This window comes from Dermacentor variabilis, chromosome 11, assembly GCF_050947875.1.
Source record: "Dermacentor variabilis isolate Ectoservices chromosome 11, ASM5094787v1, whole genome shotgun sequence".
Classification (NCBI taxonomy): domain Eukaryota; kingdom Metazoa; phylum Arthropoda; class Arachnida; order Ixodida; family Ixodidae; genus Dermacentor; species Dermacentor variabilis.
Window position 1 is genome coordinate 13,617,307 of NC_134578.1, and position 18,296 is coordinate 13,635,602.

General features: G+C 47.1%; 1 protein-coding gene across 1 annotated transcript in view; it reads right to left on the minus strand.

The window, feature by feature from the left end:
• The window catches only part of LOC142563828 (cell cycle control protein 50A-like), a 60,238-nt gene extending 41,942 nt beyond the window's left edge, over positions 1–18,296 (minus strand). The window contains exons 1-8 of the mRNA XM_075674470.1: positions 18,231–18,296; positions 12,161–12,294; positions 10,715–10,849; positions 9,066–9,258; positions 8,846–8,956; positions 7,323–7,529; positions 5,402–5,567; positions 4,021–4,208 (exon numbers count right to left, since the gene is read on the minus strand). Of these exons, the coding sequence (XP_075530585.1) occupies positions 4,067–4,208; positions 5,402–5,567; positions 7,323–7,529; positions 8,846–8,956; positions 9,066–9,258; positions 10,715–10,849; positions 12,161–12,294; positions 18,231–18,267 (1,125 nt within the window). The 5' untranslated portion in view covers positions 18,268–18,296 and the 3' untranslated portion in view covers positions 4,021–4,066. The remainder of the gene's footprint in view (positions 1–4,020; positions 4,209–5,401; positions 5,568–7,322; positions 7,530–8,845; positions 8,957–9,065; positions 9,259–10,714; positions 10,850–12,160; positions 12,295–18,230) is intronic.

The following is an 18,296-nucleotide window of genomic DNA, read 5'->3' on the forward strand; positions in this document are numbered from 1 at the left end:
ACAACCTTCGGTTTGCAGGTAACGTTGTTACAACTGATCTCCCGTGTTGCAGAACAGGACGAATGATTAAAGACCTTAACTGACAAAATGCTTGAGTGGGGTTGAAGATTAATGTGCAAAAGACAAATATAATGTTCAATAGCTTGGCAAGGAAAAAGAAATTCGTGATTGTCAGTCAACCTTTAGAACCAGTGCAGGCGTACGTTTATCTAGGTGAATTACTTACAGGATCCACTGATCACGGGAAGAATATTTACAGAAGAATAAAAATGAGTTGAAGTGCATACGCAGACACTGCCAAATCCTGACTGGGAGAATACAGGGACCAAGGTTAGGTCCACTGCAACAATGAGTCGGCGAATGAAAGACCTGAGAACCGTACAGATCAATATCAGGAGCAGAAGAAGCCCTCTTTTATTCTCCTCCCTTCCCTCTTTCTTTTTCTAATTTCACAGCTCGCACCACGAGGCACGAAACACGGGCGCCGGAGCACCGTATATAATAGGCAGCCGGCGAAGATGATGACGGCTGCCAGAGGAGCTTACTATTTTCTTTGAAAAGAAAAGTGCACAATAACTGCATTCATCCTTGCTAAAATATGCAACAGAAATATGGAGGTTAACAAAGAAGGCCGAGAGCAAGTTAAGGACTATGCAAAGACGGGAAAGCCTTAGGTGCCTATGTTTGCGGTGACCTTGGTGAAACAGCGCCGTGACGAAAAATTACCGACGCCGTAAAACACATCGAGAACACTCGGACTGACGTCACCCTTCTCAAGGCGGTTCTGGTAAACAAAGTAAATTAGTAGCTTCGAAAAAAGAATTCCAATGCAGTTCGGTCCGGATGGGAATCGAAGCCAGGCCTCTGGAGTGTGAAACGAGCACGTTTCTCAGTAGCCACGACTGCTGCACGGTTCTGGATCAATAAAGGTGTGCCTAGTGCGCGCCCGATTGCACACGCCACCACCGCAGCCATCTCCCTCACTGCGTACGTCATTGGGCGCACGTGACGTTGCGGCGGAGGTGGCGCCACGTCATGAGTTCATAAAGTTGAGTGCGTTGATGACGTTCAGATGTCTACAAACGGTATAATGCTTTCGCATTCCCACGCGTAAGTAGTCTGAAGTGTCTGTCGAATTTTAGGTTTAGTGACACCTGGTCGCGCCAGGCGCTGTTGCGCAGAAAAGCGGGAGCGCACGCTCTGCGCATTGACGTCACAGTCGGAGAAGCTGCTGCGGCGGCGGTTGCCGGCGGCGAGCGATGGAGGAGCGTGGACTCTACTCTGGCGTGCGAAGACGGCGGCGCATGCAAGTACGCCACTGCGAAGTAAGCGCGTGCCGCTGCGCCATAGTGAGGACGTCGCCTTAGTGCCTCACGTGCACTTCCCATAGTGGCTCGTTATGTCTTGCAAAGAAGTCCAGCCCGGATTGCATGACTCAATGCGCTACCAATGCGTCTGACAGTCTAACCCCGATTGCATAACTTCATGTGTTACATAATGTACAGCTGGCTTCGACCTTCTTGTGTTACGAGAGTGTAACACCTGCAGAACTTTTCTATTTCACATTAAGAGAAAAAAAATATGGAGCTTGGCAGGCCATGTAATGCGTGGGGCAGATAACCGATGAACCATGGGAGTCACGGAATGAGTGGCAAAGGAACGAAGTCGAGAATTGCAGAAAATTAGGTGGGTTGACGAGATCAGCGCAAGACAGGGGTAATTAGAAATCTCTGGGAGAAGCCTCCGTCCGGCAATGACTTAAATTGGGCTGATGGTGGACGTGTCTTGATGGGAAATAAATTTTATTATTGTTATTATTTTTACCAATTACTTAACACTCCGATCTGTTTATGAGGCGCGCCTTAGTGGGGCGCCTCATCTTGACCACTTCAGGTTCTGTTACGTGCTTTCTTAATTTCTGCACAGCCACATCACCGTATCACGTTTCGCGGCTTCGGAGATTAACGTGAAATTCAAGCGTGTATTACGATTCGGCGACACTAAGCAATGTCATGCTGGCCGACAGGTTGCACTTGCTGTGACGTAGTTACTAGCGCGAACAAGACTAACGAGAAAAAGTGGGACAGGACACAGCGCTAGTGGAGCGCTAGAGGCAGATTGAGCTGTGGGAACGTAAACCGCGATAACGGCCTAGCTGGCCAAGCTGCTGGCCAACGAATTGACTGCGGTTGCTGCATCGTTCCGGTAGCGGAAGGGGCAATGTGTTCAGGTCGTACCCATAAGGACGGTGGTCGGATGGCGGTGCCAGCATAGTTAGGAAAAAAATCACACCGATGGGTGTGACGAGGCCCGAACTATCGTTCATGAAGGGCGGACATAGTCAAGTGTTCGACGAAAACTCGTCTGGCGAGGAAACATATTGGCGCCAAGAAAACTTGCACTCGCCAAGAATAAAAGAAAAATAAAGAACGACGTTTCAGGCCCCGTACGGGTCCCTTGATCGAAATGAAGATCTAAGCATGGGCGCGCAGCTATTTATGGGCGAGGTGGCGCAGCGTGCGGGTGTATATCTCGGAAAGGTTACCCCGCGTCCTGTTTATCGTCCGTCTAGTTGATTGAATGTAAAATTATTCTAAAAGCACACTGGCAGATAAGTGTTTCTCCTTTCTGATGATGGCTGTCAAGTCCCAGTCAGCGCTGTGTCCGGTTAGTTCGTGATGTTCCGCCAGGGCGTTCGCGGTTATGTGGCCCTTGGAGACTTCATTGTGTTGTTTCAAGCGGCGTTTAAAATTTCCGCTCTCGCCGATGTACGACACGTCACACTCCTTGCATGGTATCTTGTAGAACACTCACCGGTAGTCCGTGTGCTTCAAGGAGTCTTTTGCGCGAACCAACTGTTGGCCAAGTTTTCGGGAAGGCACGTGGGCGATTTTAACACCGTAGCCCTTAAAAATTCGTGCAAGGGCTTCGCTTGTTCCCACTGTGTAGGGCACCACCGCGCGCTTCACTGTTTCTTTCGCCGTTTCACGGCGGGGCTTCGCTGATTTGCGCTACTGCGTTCTGAGCAGTTGTCGAGGGTAACCATTCTTCGACAGGTCCCTTTTCGCAACCTGTAGCTCTCGCTTACGTTTCGTGGGGCTGGAGCAGACGCGGAATGCCCGGGAAGAGAGTGCTGCTGCGACGGATCGCTTTTGCTCAATTGGGTGCGCCGAGTCGAAGCTCAGGTACTTTCCCGTGTGCGTTGGCTTTCTTTACACCCTATTCCTCAAGCCGCTTGAAGTCCTCTCTACGAGGACATCCAGGAAGGGAATTCGCCCATTGGTTTCCTCTTCAGCCGTGAACTGTATACTCGGCTTGAAGGAATTTAGGGGTTCCAGGAAATTTGTTGAGTGCCGGCGAGGGATAATGCAGAAGAAGTCGTCCATGCATCTTAGAAAGAGTTTTGGAGTCGTCCCGAATGAAGAAAAGGCGGCAATTTCCAGATCCTCCAGAGTAATGTTGGCGCAAACGACGGACACAGAGGCTCCCATCTCTGTGCCGAATACTTGCTTCTAATACTCCTTGTTAAAGACGAAGTAAGTATTCTCAAGGCAAAATTTTAGAAGGCGGCGAATTTCGTGGGTCTCGAATGGCGTGCGTTCGTGCAAAGAGGAGTCAGCCTCGAGAAATTTTCTGCAGCACTCGACCGCATAGTCAACAGGCAGTCACGTAAACATTGAGTTTACGCCAAAGGGGATCATCACTTCGTCATCGTCAATGCAGGGGCTTGTTATTTGCTCAATGAACTGAGCGGAGTATTTGACTAAAGTGGACGCGAGTCCTGCAAGTGGCCTAAGAATACGGTGCAGGTAGCCGGACAGCTCGTTCCTTTGCCACCGAAAGCACTGCGCGTCTCTTGATGCCTCTCAACCCTATACGCTCGAGTCGAGCATGCTTTGTTGATAGCAGGACAGCGCGGCGGCGCCGAGGGCGCCTCGAGTGTCCAATATGTGATTGCTAGAGCTATACAAACGCGCACAGTTACGCGGTGTCAGGCACAGAGGTTCCATGGCAACGTACCGCATCGCCGACGCACCAGGGGGCGGACCCGGCGAGGGCGCCGTCGTCAGCGGACGCTCGTCTTGCTCGGCGGCCGTCCGGCCGTGCTGCCTGAGCGGGTCTGGGGCAGCGGCAGCAGCGACGGCTTTCGCGCCCTCCACACGTGCCGTTTCTCGCAGAAGTCCGAGATCTCGGGCATCGGGAACTTGCTGCAAAGCGGCGGCGGTGGCAAACATGAACCAGAGGACCAGGTCATAGATCGCCAAGCTCTGCACTCGCTCGAGGTAGCAGCCATTGCTATAGCAAGTAAGAGTTTGCGCGACTACACATCTTGGAGGCACATATGACGCGCACTAGGCTTCACGAACCAATGTATGTATTGGTTCGTGACAGGGTTATACCGGGGTTTCTTTAACTTGAGCCAAGGAATAAAAAACAAAGATGCCGTTTATACCGGTGGTTGTAATCCATGTCTCAGGTTAATTTTGTTCTTTTTTCTTTTAATCCTTCGTTAGCTTGAGGCACGGCTCAGAGCGCTACAGTACGATAGCGCATGAGCACAGTGACGTTTCTTTTTTACATTTCGCGGGCTTTCTTTAAATGCCAGGAAAAAAAAGCAACACACATGATGTACGTTACCAAAACAAAATGGGTCGGTTGGTTCTGAAACCCCTTCTGCAACGTAAGAAATACAGTTGACCCTCAATAATATTTTTGTGTAATTCATATTAGTTAACTAATTAGGCGGTATAATAAACAAACGTTCTTAGGAGCGCCACATGAAGGAAAACAATAGGTCGTTGGTTTCACCCAACTAAAGTTTGCCGCTTTTCGTTATCACCTCCGCTCAAGTTATGTGAAACAACCGCTATAGTAACCGTATCCATCTAATGACGGGTCCGGCAAGCTCCAATGCGCTGAAGCGGTGGCTTAACGATGCGTAGCGTAGTACCGGTGTCAAACGGCCACTTACGATCGCGATGGAGCCCGCTATCAAGGACGTAATTCTCGACTTCGATTGGCTCTCTCTTGTAGTCTGCGCAAAGGAGCCAATCGTGCTTCCGAGAATTTCGATCCGAATCGGGCTCGATCGCCATCGAACGTGCGCCGTGCGACACCCGTATAAGAAACATCTTGAAACATATTCCAGTGCAAACAGACGACCACAAGAAAGGAGACACGTACACACAAGCGCTTGTGTGTACGTGTCTCCCTTCTTGTGGTCATCTGTTTGCGCTATGTACGTGTCTCCCTTCTTGTGGTCGTCTGTTTGCACTATGCTATGTACGTGTCTCCTTTGTTGTGGTCGTCTGTTCACGCTGTTATACCCATATGTCTCAAGATGCACCAACTCGCCCAAAAAGAAGTATTGATAAGAGACGTCGTCGTCGCGGCTGCTCACATGCTGCCGAATCGGCGGTTGATGGCGATGAACGCGAGGCCTAGCGCCACGCACAGGCACCCGACGCAGACGTAGGCGATCGCGATGAAGGGGTTGCGCGACCCCATCCACGACGCGTTGGACAGGATCAGCCGCTTGGTGCCACCAAACACGGTCACCGGGTACCCTAGCCGATGAGTTCAGGAAAGCGTCGAGAGCATATCGCCGGAAAAAAAAATATCGAGTTGTGGCTTAGACTGAACGTCACTGGTGTTATCATCATTGAACCGAACTCCGGATATTTTACCCGGAGGCTTTATTTAAGGCAATCGGGGAAGTAAAAGTATATTCGGATCCACGCACATATTGGAATCTCTGTGAAGCAAACGTTTCTTCAAGCAATTGATAAGATGCGTCAAAACTTTCTTCGAAAAGGCGCTTAGAACGAGGGACGATGTGAAGAAGGGACACTTGCAGAATACACGCGCCGGCTGCTGCACTGTAAAATAAGTTACACCCCTAAAAGTAAAAAGAAAGTTTAAATCAATCTATTACTCACACCTTTACACCCCTTTTGGGTGTAAGGGCGGAAGTTATAGACCTGATGTACACCCTTATTCAATTTTAAGAGAGTAATTTCTTTAAAGGTAAAAAAGAAGTGCAAATAGGTCTATAATTCGCACCCTCACACCCGTTTTAGGTATAAAGGTGTGAGTTATAGACTGATGTACACCCTTATTCAATTTTAAGAGCGTAGTTTTCTAAGTGTACTGAGCATCTACTGAAAAAACAAAGGACAGGTACAAAACAAACATACAAAACAGTGCGCCGGCGCCACACGGGTATACTCTTCACTTCCTGTACCTTACACACTATATTAACATGAAGTAGTACGTACTCGGCCAGTTTGCCACTACTGTGAGCTACATAACTGTAGTCGACGCGTACGGGTATGTTTATTATCATCATATGCAAAGTGGGATCTCATGAAACGTTTCAAAAATTAAATTCTGGAGGTTTGCGTTTCAGAACCACGATCTGATTGGGAGGCACGCCGCAGCAATGGACTAGGGATAATTTTTCCTCACTTGGAGATCTTTTACGTGCACCCAATGCACGGTACAAGGGCGTTTTTTGGCTTTCGCCCCCGTCGAAACGCGGCCTCCGTGGCCAGGATTTGATCCCACGACCTGGTACTTGGAAACGAAATTTTGGTGTTTATGCACAGCAGAAGTCCCACAGCTTTACAGTCATGCAGCGTTTGAGGCACTACTCCGTTCCTAAGACATTACGGAAATGCAAAAAGAAGTTCAAACAGATGCGCACTGCTAGACGTCGAAACAGAGATGTCACGAGGACGATGTTTGTCGCGGGCGTAATTGTGCGGAGAGGTAGGTTTTTACAGAACGAGGTGAATGAATGCAAAGTAAGAACAGTGGTGAGTTGGGCGACTATTGAGCCGCTTAATTCCTGCGTCTTTGGCCCAACATAAACTGGCAGGGGCGCTTCCGTACGCATCGAACATTTAATGGGGCACACAACGACAGTTCTTTGACAAGCACGCGAGTGAAGAACAATCGCTGTAAAGCAAAGCCGGCTCCGTAGTGCCAGGGCCAGTCGCCTACGCGTTACCACCCCACTTATACCCAACCCTACCCGGGAGGACTGGGACGCTGCCCTGCTTGGCTGCTCCCACCTACGCGTCCAAAAGGCCCTCGTTGAGCGCGCTCAGGCGGCGGCTATACCGCCACTGGGGTCCCGTGCTAGGGACTCCACCTAGTGTTTGTTAGGGGCGGCACCTTCGTGGTGCCGCCCCTAACAAACACTCCCTGCCCTCTTTGTGCGACCACTAAAAGTTTTTCACCCCCACCATTGCGTTACCAGACGCTGCGGCCAAAGCGAAACACATTGGCTCCGAGTGAAGACATCAGCGAAAGGATACGGTAGTGCACCTCGAGGTAGTACTCCCCTCGAGGCATCACCCGAGTGAACTCGCCCGTGCTGGCGATGCGACCGTACAGCTTTCGTAGCGATGGCAGCGCCGCCGTACGCATCCACACCATGAACGCCTCGTTCTGCAGGCCTCCGGGCAGCTGGTCCACGGGCAGCGGCCAGTTTGGAGGCTTGACCGTGCCAGACAGATTCCTGCCTGCACAAGGAGCGATTGATGCCCTTAGCCTCGAAAAAAAAAACACTTCGCAAGATTTTCCACGTTTATTCTATTGCCTTTTCATCGACAACTCGCACAGAAGGTTCAGGCTGTCAAGAAAATTTCCTCTGGCAGGAGCGAGCCAAGGTCCATTCGATTCAATACCTTTATATTTTTCCTTTACGTCAAGGGAAAGGAGCATTCATTGGCATTTACTAGAATTAGTAGCAAGACGAGGTGACTGCTCCTCCGACACAATGGCAATGGACATGACGGATATATAGCCACAATGAATAATGACATGCTGGTGAAGAGGTGCAATAAATGAAAAACAATTACTCTAACGTAAAGATATTAGACGCAACTTTCTATGCCTGAAAACAAGGCAAACAAGAAGAGTGCAGCCCACGCACAATATACATTACATTAGACGTCTGGCATCAGAGGACTGTTAAGAAAGCCTGCGCGAAAAATAACCCCGAAGAAACAGCACACTTTCCACTCAACACAGTAACCACAAAGATGTCTCGCAGAACGTTTACCCGTATCGTTGCTACAGACAGTACAAAGCTGCCCGTTTGACGGCTTGGCCATGGCCAAGTATTTTTGTCTACATCGGAAACTACAAATCTCTCAAAATAGCCACCTTTACAAGAAGAGCTCTTAATATTCTATTGAGTGGTATTGCGAACTTGCAGAAGCAAGAAGCAAGCTAGGAATCCACATTAAGCAGTTGTCAATTGGCCAGTTTGTTCGTGTGCGACAAGTACCTTCATGTGCGCGGCAAACCACTTCAAAGGACTGTGTATCGACATTGCATTGCGCTTCATTAGGGAGCCTAGAACAACACGCTTATTCTCAAACGAGACTCCTGCGATGTATGGAAGCGTGAAGCATGGGCATGTCGCAATTAAAAGCTCTACGACCACGCGATATCCACAATGAAATGGACAGCACACCTCAGGTTCATGTGTATCTTTATGTATTCATGTATCGAGATAACGAACTATTTAACCCTTTCTGTACCGCAGGAAATGAAAAGTGTACCAGATGCTTACAATAAATGACGCCTCACGAAGATTACACTTGTCAGTGGTAGAGCTAGGGTTAACAACGAAACAGAAGAATATGCAAGACTTCCTTGCATCTGCTGCTACTTTGTTGTGCGCACACAAATCCACGTTGAGACGGTGGGCTTTTTCGCATGTAAGTGCATCGCGTTTCCTCGCTCCTCAAGCACGAGTCCTTGCATCAGCAAAAGTGAAAAAAGTTGCCGTTTCAAAAAAAAAAAGAAAGAAAAAAGCCGGAGGGCTTACTTATCGGGTTTCTGAACTTCCGCTCGCGGTCCGAGGGCCAGGAGATGTTCTCGGTGGAGATCTCGACATCCCGGTAGTTGGATCCCGCTCTGTACCTGAGCTTGAACGTGTCTACGAAAAGCGCGCGAAAGAACGTCGTCGTTTTGAATGCGCGAAGTGTTGCCTTTTCAAAAAACCGGGCCGATCGCCCCTTTCTTTTCGGCCAGGGTTGTCCTCTCACCGTTGAAGAGGCTGTTCGCGATGGCGCCGCAGGGGAAGATGGTGTAGCCGGTCTTGGGGTCCACGTCGTACGGCTTGCACACGTAGCGCACGCTGTGTGGGAAACCCAGCAGCTGCTTCTCGTCCCGCGACTGGACGTAGAAACGGAAGTTCTGGTAGTAGCTGGTCAGGCCGTAGTACACGTTCACCGTTTGCTGCGCAGCACAGGAAACGGACAACGAGGGGCCTAAGTACGTCTACCAGTGTAATACTGCGAAGAGTGATAAAAGGAGATGCATTTCGTTGGCATAACCAGCAAGATTACTTTTATGCGTCAGTCTTGCGGTTTGAAAGTACTCAGCATTTGCGCATACTTTTTTGACAAGTCACAGTTTAACTTACTCCCACCGTTTCACCAGGCTGATGAGCATCTTATTGCCAGTCGATGGGTCCCTTCTACGAAAAAGTGCAGTCGAAAAAAAAAGACCTTCCTATTGTAGCGACAAATTGTTGTGTTGTATTTCATAACGTAAAGCTGTACACACGACAGAAAATGCTAATGCATCGATATGTATTTGTACGAAAATCTGTCAGGCTGGCGTTATAACAAAGGCGAGTCTGTCATAGCGGCAGTAGTTTTTTTCGTGAGAGAGATGTTTCCTTGTTACGATAGAGCGAGTTCTCGTCGCGACCGCAGAAATAATTGTCTTCGCTCCAATACGATAAGCGTGAACCCGAATTTGTTTTTTTCTAGACCCTTCTTCGTAGTTATTTTGAACCGGTTGGACATGTGTAGGTGATTACACCTTCTGCCGTGAAAGTCAATGAGGTGTCATGTTAAGCAGTAGGCATAATACGACGGGGTGCCCGTGTCTAAAAATATTGTGACGGGGATGAGGCTGGGCAAAACAAAAGAGAAAATGAATTTAGGTAATATATGCAGAGAGAAACGGCGGAACAGCAAGCGCACGAGCGCTTCTTCGATCCCCGTCTTCATATACTTGCTTGCGCCTTCTGCAATGTACGGGAATGACTTGTGGCAAGATGCCTGCTCGAGCTGTCGAAACTTATTGCAGACTCATTGTAACCTGTAGAGAATTTATTAGAACCTTCTTGATACTTGCTAAAATCAGTCGAAAACTCCACGCCGCAAGATGACACGAATGAATAGTACAATCACACTAACTTGAAAACTTGTTTGAAACTTAAAGTAATCTGCTTGAGACTTGTTGGAACCAGTTGAGAACTAGTTGGGACGCGTTGGAAACTTATTTTAACCTGCTTGAAATTTGTTGGAATCTCTTGAAAGCATTCCTTCATTTTGTTCTTCATCTCTCTTTATTTCACATAGAATTACTGAAGCTTGATACTTGTTGAAACTACTGACAAACTTTGCTGCCCCACAAGAAAGTATGAACAAACCAGCCCAGCAACGGTAAGCTGAAAATTATGTAGAACTTATTGGAACCGGCTTGAAACTTCCTGGAAGCTCTTATGAATTAATAAATTGTGATTGAAGCTTATTATAACGTCTTCTAACATTATTGGAATGTTGAAACTTGTCGGGACTTGTTTCACACTTCTCGATTGCGATTTGTTGCCATCTCGGATGACACGCGGAATGACAGCACGCGTTCGTTTCGGCTTTACGTTCAAGCTGTCGCCACTCACATGGAAGTCTTCTGGGAGCGTGATGATTTCGTAGCACACGCAGCTCTTGGTCGGCTCCTTGGCGATCACCGAGGCGCAAGTCTTATTGGTGTTCACCTGCCGGCACTCGGTGTAGTCGAACTGGTACTCCTGCAGCTGCGCCCAAGAGGAGCGCGCCGTGTGCAACATGCGTGAGGCGATTGCTCGAAGACGCTTGGAGCCTGGATACACTCATTACGCGGCTGCTTGAAAGAGCTCGCGTGATACGTTGTATCAACGAGGGGAAAATATCCGCTAGTGTGTGCAAAGCATCATTAAAGTGGCACACCGAGACCGTCGTTTCTCCAATTTCTTCCATCTTGTCTTAGCATGTTTCCGATGCCCTAATTTTCAAAAGCAACCAATAAAATTGCTTTGATACGCACAAATAAATTTAGCCTACGCATTGTTTAAAGACTTATTGCAGGCTTACTTGCCTTCTTGATGACTTGTCCTGATCGGTATACTGTACAAAAACGAAGGTTGTTAAGCAACCTATTTCCTTCCGTTCCATGTAGTTACCTTAAATAAGATGACTGAAAATGGTTGTCCAGTGAAACTGTTGACAACAGCTGCTGAGGCGGATATGCAATGCTTTATTGCTTTAGAGTAATGGTAGTTAATGTGGTATAATGGTAGTAATGGGAGTAAGGGTGATCTTGGCAGCACGCCCCCGCTGCTCATATTGCCGTTTGTTCTCCCTTTCCATTTCCTCACATTCACGCTGCTCCTCGGGAGTCCTAACTATGTGTTGCCTATATAAGTGCTGCAACAACAATGAAATCAATTTATAGGCTGGTTCTTTTATATATGAAAGGCTAGTGACGTCATTACCCATGTCCCAAGGTGTCGTCGACGTGGCAGCTTGCGCAACAGTAATTTTTACCGTGAAACGTATGCGGGGAACGCTACATGCTTCGCATTGTTATCAGGTTGCGCCTTGTCAATGATGATGTGGTTTAGGTGCTTGTTTTTGCTTGCTCTGTATTGAAACAAATTCTACGCTCTATGTTGTATGCGTAATACCAAAGTATGTATCTACTTTACGCTTCAGTCACAATAGGCTTCTCTAATTGCTGAAGGATTTTTTTCTGTAAGGACACGGCGCGAAAGATCCAGAGCAACTACAGGTTGACAGCCTCGCCATAAAACAAATTGCTTGCTACAGACATTAGATGACTGCTATTGATATTATTCGAAAAAAAGTAGACGCTCATAAGTCGACAGGGTGTCGAAAGGCAATATACAGATTTTTCAGAAGCACGTAAACGTCCGCAGATTTTCCACAGCATGACTAAAAAGTTGTGAGGAACTCGGAAGCGTGAAGCTCGGACGTCTGTAGCCTCGGCCCTCCGAACTGCAGCCTTGTCGTGACATCTAGTGGGCGCGGCACGAAACAGAAGCGTTTCGTCCGAATCGCTCGCTCACCCGACTCGTGGTCAGGAACACGGCCACACCGATCGGCACGAAGATGAACCCGGCCAGCAGGAAAGGCATTGCCGCGTTGCCGGCGTTTAACACTGGCGTCCAGCCGGGGAGCTTCTGCTGCCAGAAGGGGCGGTCTGTGCATGCGTACATCACACATAAATTTGAGGTCGCGCACAAGATGCTGCTTCATTGGTTGAAAGCCTTGTCTATACGCGTCGCATTTGGTTACCTACGAGTTTTTAGAGCGAAGCTCTTAGGCGCCCATTCCTGCTGCGAGAGTCGGCGTAACCGAGCGAACGAGCAGAGCGAAAGATGAAAAAGCGAACGTGGAGAGGGAGATGAAAAGACGCGAGCCGCGAACGGCGAAGACCAATGAGAGCGGCCCATTCAGTGACGTTCGCGCGGGTAACTGGTGTCATGCGAACCTGCTCGATGCGTACTCGCATCTGGTCTCAGCCGGACCACTCGTTTTGTAGTATCGTCTGCTCGGGTCAGCTCTCACTCCCGCGTGTTTGGTTTGCTTGGCTTGGTCTCGTTGGCGATTGCTTCGATTGTCATGGTTTGCGATTGTCTTGTAATCTTACTGTACGCGCGATACGCATTGTGTAGCACTTTCCGGAAGCGACGCGGCACCCACGATTACACTGTAACCTTCGACGAGTCATGTATAGAAACCGACACACTCGACCCGAAGATCTGATATTCGACGATTGCCGACACTGTTACGTGCCTCTCTCCAATTCTTTACCTCAATATATCGCGAAGTGAAAGCACGCATAGAGCTGCTCTCGAATCTTTTGGGATATTGTTAATGAATACTGTTGGGCTAGCCGACGGATTTTCGAAAGCTGGGACGTATAATTAGGTGCAATAAAATACAATGCATGAAAAGAAGGAGATAAAACAGAGCGCTCCGTCTTGTTTGTTACTTCTCGACTTTTGCTTTTTTTATGTCTCAGCATTGAATATTGAAAATGTGTGCTAGTGTGTGTCTTCTTATTAGGCACCTAGGCCATACATTGCGCCTGACTATGCCCAACCTTTCTGTTGTAGCTTATGTTGTGCGACTTCGGGCTTAGCATTGCCAAAGCCCCTCCACAGTACTTCCGCTAAAAGTCGTATGCCACTACGCCACCACGGCGCGTTAGGCGATTAACATTCTTGGACTATTTCAGCAACTGTCCGTCCGTCCATCTGTCTGTACGTTTGTCTGTTTGATGTCGGTCATTCTGTCTCAGACAGAGTGACCGACATCAAATATCCACCTCAACCCACCTTAATCCTCCTCCATCCACTTTATTCCATATTAACAAACCATAATCCACCTTAATCCTTCTTAATGCCCATTAATAACCTTAATCTACCCAATACACCCCAGTACACCTTAATCAAATTAATTATCGATAATTAACTTTCCTAATCATTATTATTCTATTATACGTGGCTGGACATGCTTTGGTTCGCTTCTGGCCTTCTTTGGGTCACATGATATTTTCTGTACCTCACAACCTTATTTTCGAACATTCAGATCGAAGGGTCTCGCCTTAAGAAAGGTAAATTAGGCTTATGGATCTAGCGTCCCAAACTTCAGTGCTGGTTTTGGTGGATGCCGTAGTGAAGGTCTGCGGATAGTTTTTGACCACATAGGATTCTTTAAAATGGAGTTAAGTGTAAACATACGAATTCTTTCTTCATAATGACTTTATTGACCTATGGCCTCGCAGCAGGGATTCAAACCAGAGACCTCGGGATCAGCAGCATAACGCCACAGCTTCTCACAGCCGCCGCGCCGCTCAAGCAGCAGAGTCGAACGGAGAGATCGATCTTAAAGGTCATTGAAACAAACTGGCCCTTTGTTTCGAATAAGCATGTCCTGGTTCGCCCAAACAGTTCATAGTTGGAGAATGAAATAACAGTAACAGGTTCTCCAACGGTTAAAAAGAAAGAAAAAGAAGACCGGCTGGCAAAAAAGCTCCTGTTGCACGCACTCAAAGCATGTATAGGCGTGCAATAGCACTTTGACATTTCTGACACAGAAGCATGCTTGTAGAAGCTCGTCGAAGTTGACGTTTGCTAAAGATGGGCTTTGAGAGATGAGAACGCTCCAGAAGGCGTCAACAATTAGTGTTATGATCTTCTGCATGTTCGACCGCAGTCAAAGCAAGCCGGTTCGAAACACCGACAGCGACTTACCAAACGAAGAAAAGTACCGTACATTTAATCTTTATTTACATAATCTTTTCCCTAGCCGCCCGCAGTCTGACGCAACTGTTCTCTTCTATCGATGATCTTTTGTAGAGTGCAGAGACTATATTGATGAATTTTGTATGCCACTTCTGAACTTTTACTTGTCAGTGTGTTTTCAGTATTGTGCAAGCGTTACTTCTTTACCCAGACGCATTTTGCCTATGACCCCGCGAACTCTGTTGCCAAATTTTAAACGTCCTTGTGTCACCGCTGTAAAGTATTTTAATTGCGGGGCAATACATAAGGAATCTGCCGATTCCAGCACAGTACAGGATGTAGAATTGTTAGGTAGGGTAAATGGCAGTGATCATAGGTTAGTGGAGTCTAGGTCTTCTCTTCATTCGAAGTGAAAAAGTGTGAAACTGGCTAACCTAGACGCTGTAAGGGCAAAAGCAGACGAATTCAGATTGGTGCTCGCAAACAAATATGCAACTTTATAACAGGAAGCTGAAGATAACATAGAGGTAATCAAAGAAACGTTAACTAGGCTGACTTCAGAAGCAGCAATTGAAGTGGGAGGTAAGACACCAAGGCAACCAATAGGTACATCATATCATATTGACCGCAAAAAAGACGGGGACACAGGGAGAGAACACATAAACAGCACGGTTCTCACCCTCTGTCCCCGTCATTTTTGCGGTCAATATGATATGCAGTAAATACCAACTAGGCCAAAGTGAAGTAGTTCTGAACCAATAGGTAAGCTGCCCCAAGTAACAAAGAACCTAATAAAGAAAGGACAAAGCATGAAAATGTAACTCAAGTGATCAGTTATAATTCGCTGAACTGTCAAAACTGATCAAGAAGTAGTAAGGGATATTCGAAATTGTAATGTGGGGAAAATTGAGCAAGCAGCAATAAACGCCAGGAGCATGAAATGAGCGGCAAAACTTGGCACAAAACAATGCAAGATGTATGCAGCGAAAGGTAAGCAGGCTAATCTATTCAGCAATTTCGTGGCTATAGTAAAAGCAGCTGAATAATATGATACTGACCTGTACAGTATACCCAGAGCAGCCACGCTACCTTCATTCGAAGCAGAGATGAATAGGTTACAGAGGTTCCTTATATAACTAGCGATGAAGTTTGAATGGCATTGCAAGGCATGTGACGGGGAAAAGCGGCAGGAGAAGATGTAATACCAATTAATTTAATCAAAGATGGAGGAGATATGCTTGAAAAGCTTGCGGCCCTTAATACACGATGGCTCACCACTTTATGTGCAACAGAGAGCTGGAAGTATGCCAACATTATACCAATTCAATACAAAGGAGACGTTACAGGATTGAAGAAGTTTAGGCCCATTAACTTTCTTCTAGTATTGTATAAAGTATTCACCAAGATAATTATCAATGGAATCAGTACAACACTTAAATCAACAAAAAGAACAGACTGACTTCAGGAAGGAACATTCTACAATGGATCTCATCCATATCATCAGTCACGTAATTGAGAAATCTGCGGATTACAGTCAACCTCTATTAACGGCTTTTATAGATTATGAAAAGGAATTTGATGCAGTAGAGATACCAGCAGTCACGAAGGCATTTTGAATGAAGGAGTACAGGAGGCGTACCTGAATATCTTAGAAAATATCTACAAAGATTCCACAGCTACCTTGGGTCTCCACAACAAAAGAAAATTGCCTATCGAGAAAGGGGTCAGGCAAGGCGACACAATCTCTTAAATCATATTCACAGCATGCTTGGAATAGAATGGAAAACTTTATTGACTTTTTTAAGGTTTTAGCGGGTCGAGGCCGAAGTCTTCATTCTTGAAGCTTGGGTCCTCTTCAGCCATGGATGGGCCCCTAGTCCAGGGCTCCACTGAGCCGGGCCGCCTCGCACGCATGCGCTATCTGAACACAGCATGCTTAGAATTTTTCAAACTATTAGAGTGGAAGGGCTTAGGAGTCGGGATCAATGGCAAATATCTGAGCAACCTTCCGTTTGCAGATGACATTGTACCATTCGACGATTGTACTGGAGATGAATTACAACAAATGTTTCAGGGCCCTAACCGAGAAAGTGCGAGAGTTATTGGGTTAAAGATTATCATGCAGAAGACAAAAAAGTATTGATCAATAGCCTGATAAGGAAGCAAGAATTCATGTTCGCTAGTCAGTCTTTAGAACCTGACGTTTATCTAGGTCAATTACTCGCAGGGGACCCGTAACATGAAAAGGAACTTTAAAAGAATGAAGATGGGCTATTAAAATGGGTTGCAGTGCATGTGGCAGACATTGCAAGATCCTGTCTGGAAGCTACCACTATCAGTGAAAAGAAAGATGTACAATCAATGCATTTTTGCTATGCTAACATGGGGCAGAAGCTTGGAGTTTAACAAAAAAAAAACTCAAGAACAATTTAGGGACCAAGAAAATGCGTAGGACGAAAAATATTAGGCGTAACGTTAAGAGACAGGAAAAGAGCGGTGTGGATCAGAGATCAAACGAGGATAGCTGATATCATGGTTGATATTAAGAGAAAAAAATTCAGCTGACCATGCCACGTAATGCGCAGGGTAGATAGCTGGTGGGCCATTAGAGTTACAAAATGGGTGGCAAGGGAACGGAACCGCAGTCTAGGACAGCAGTAAATTAGGTTCTGTCATGAAATTGCGGAATTTGCAGGCGTAAGTTGGAGTCAGCTAGCACAAGACATGGGTAATTGGAGATCGCTGGGAGAATGCTTCGTCCTGAAGTGGACATATAGGATAGCCTCCTGACGCTTCTTCTACTGATGATGAGAAATGAGTGGGGACTATGGCTGCTATGGAACGCTTCTATTTAACCTAACGTTATCAAAAGCTGGACAACTTGTTATAGTTTAGCGGAGCTGTCGAAAACAACGGGCGTCCATGTACTTTTTCTATCAGCCGTCCTCTTGGATGACGACTGACACCAAAATTTCAAGTTCGGAATCCGAAAGTTTGAAAAGGCAAGCTTTCTTTGCCTCTTCCTTTAACTTTTTCACTGCTGATGCTGCTGTCTTGCACGCCAAGTAAGGGGCGGGGGGGGGGCGGAGTTAGAGCGCGTTTAAAGACGGGAGGAGCGTGGCAGAGAGGAAAATTGACGCGAAAAACTCGTTTAGACTTTTCAGTCACGTTGCATGTGCACGATGTTCTTTGGAGCTGCCAGGGCGTTGCCACATTAGCATCTTGACAGCTGTAAATGTCTGTGACTCCTTGCAAATGCATTGCAGAAGCTGCAGCGCTTACTCTTCTACAAACGGGAACCGTCCAGATGGGAGGTAAATAGGATGATAGATAAAAGTTAGGGAGAACAGGCGGAGAATTTGTAGAACCAACGTAATAGCGGGCTTGGCGGAGCAACGGAATTTAAACACGCATGCGCAGAACGCTAAACGACCCAAAGCGTTGAACGTACGCACGCTATTTCTCATATTCTCACCATCCTTGCCTGCTTTGCGTAGTTTAAGTGCTCCGTCTAGCAATTTTCGCAGAAAATTCTGTGGGCTCTAGCTATGTGACTGCATAGGGGCTGCCTTACGGAAATGGAGCACCAAGGAATCTAAGTGCGGCTGAGCTAGGCTGCTTTATTAGCTGACGTAAGGCGGCATACCGCAATGAAGGCTCCGTTATGAAAGAAGGGCTTAGGGCGGAATGAAGCACTAAGGCAGCATTTAATCGAGGATTTCTTGGCGCTTCATTATCCTAACGCAGCCCTGAAGCCATATATTCTCTACACTTGGTGATCTTGACCTGCGCTGGTCCGACTTCGGACGTAGACAACAAGCAGATTAGAACAACGACAAGTTGCGCCCATCGTCAGACGCTAGAGGTAGGCGCCGTCTGCGCTCACCGATGGGCCTGTGACTCTTCTGCTGTGGGTTACTCATCGCTCTGGAATGGTTGTTCGCTTCTTCTT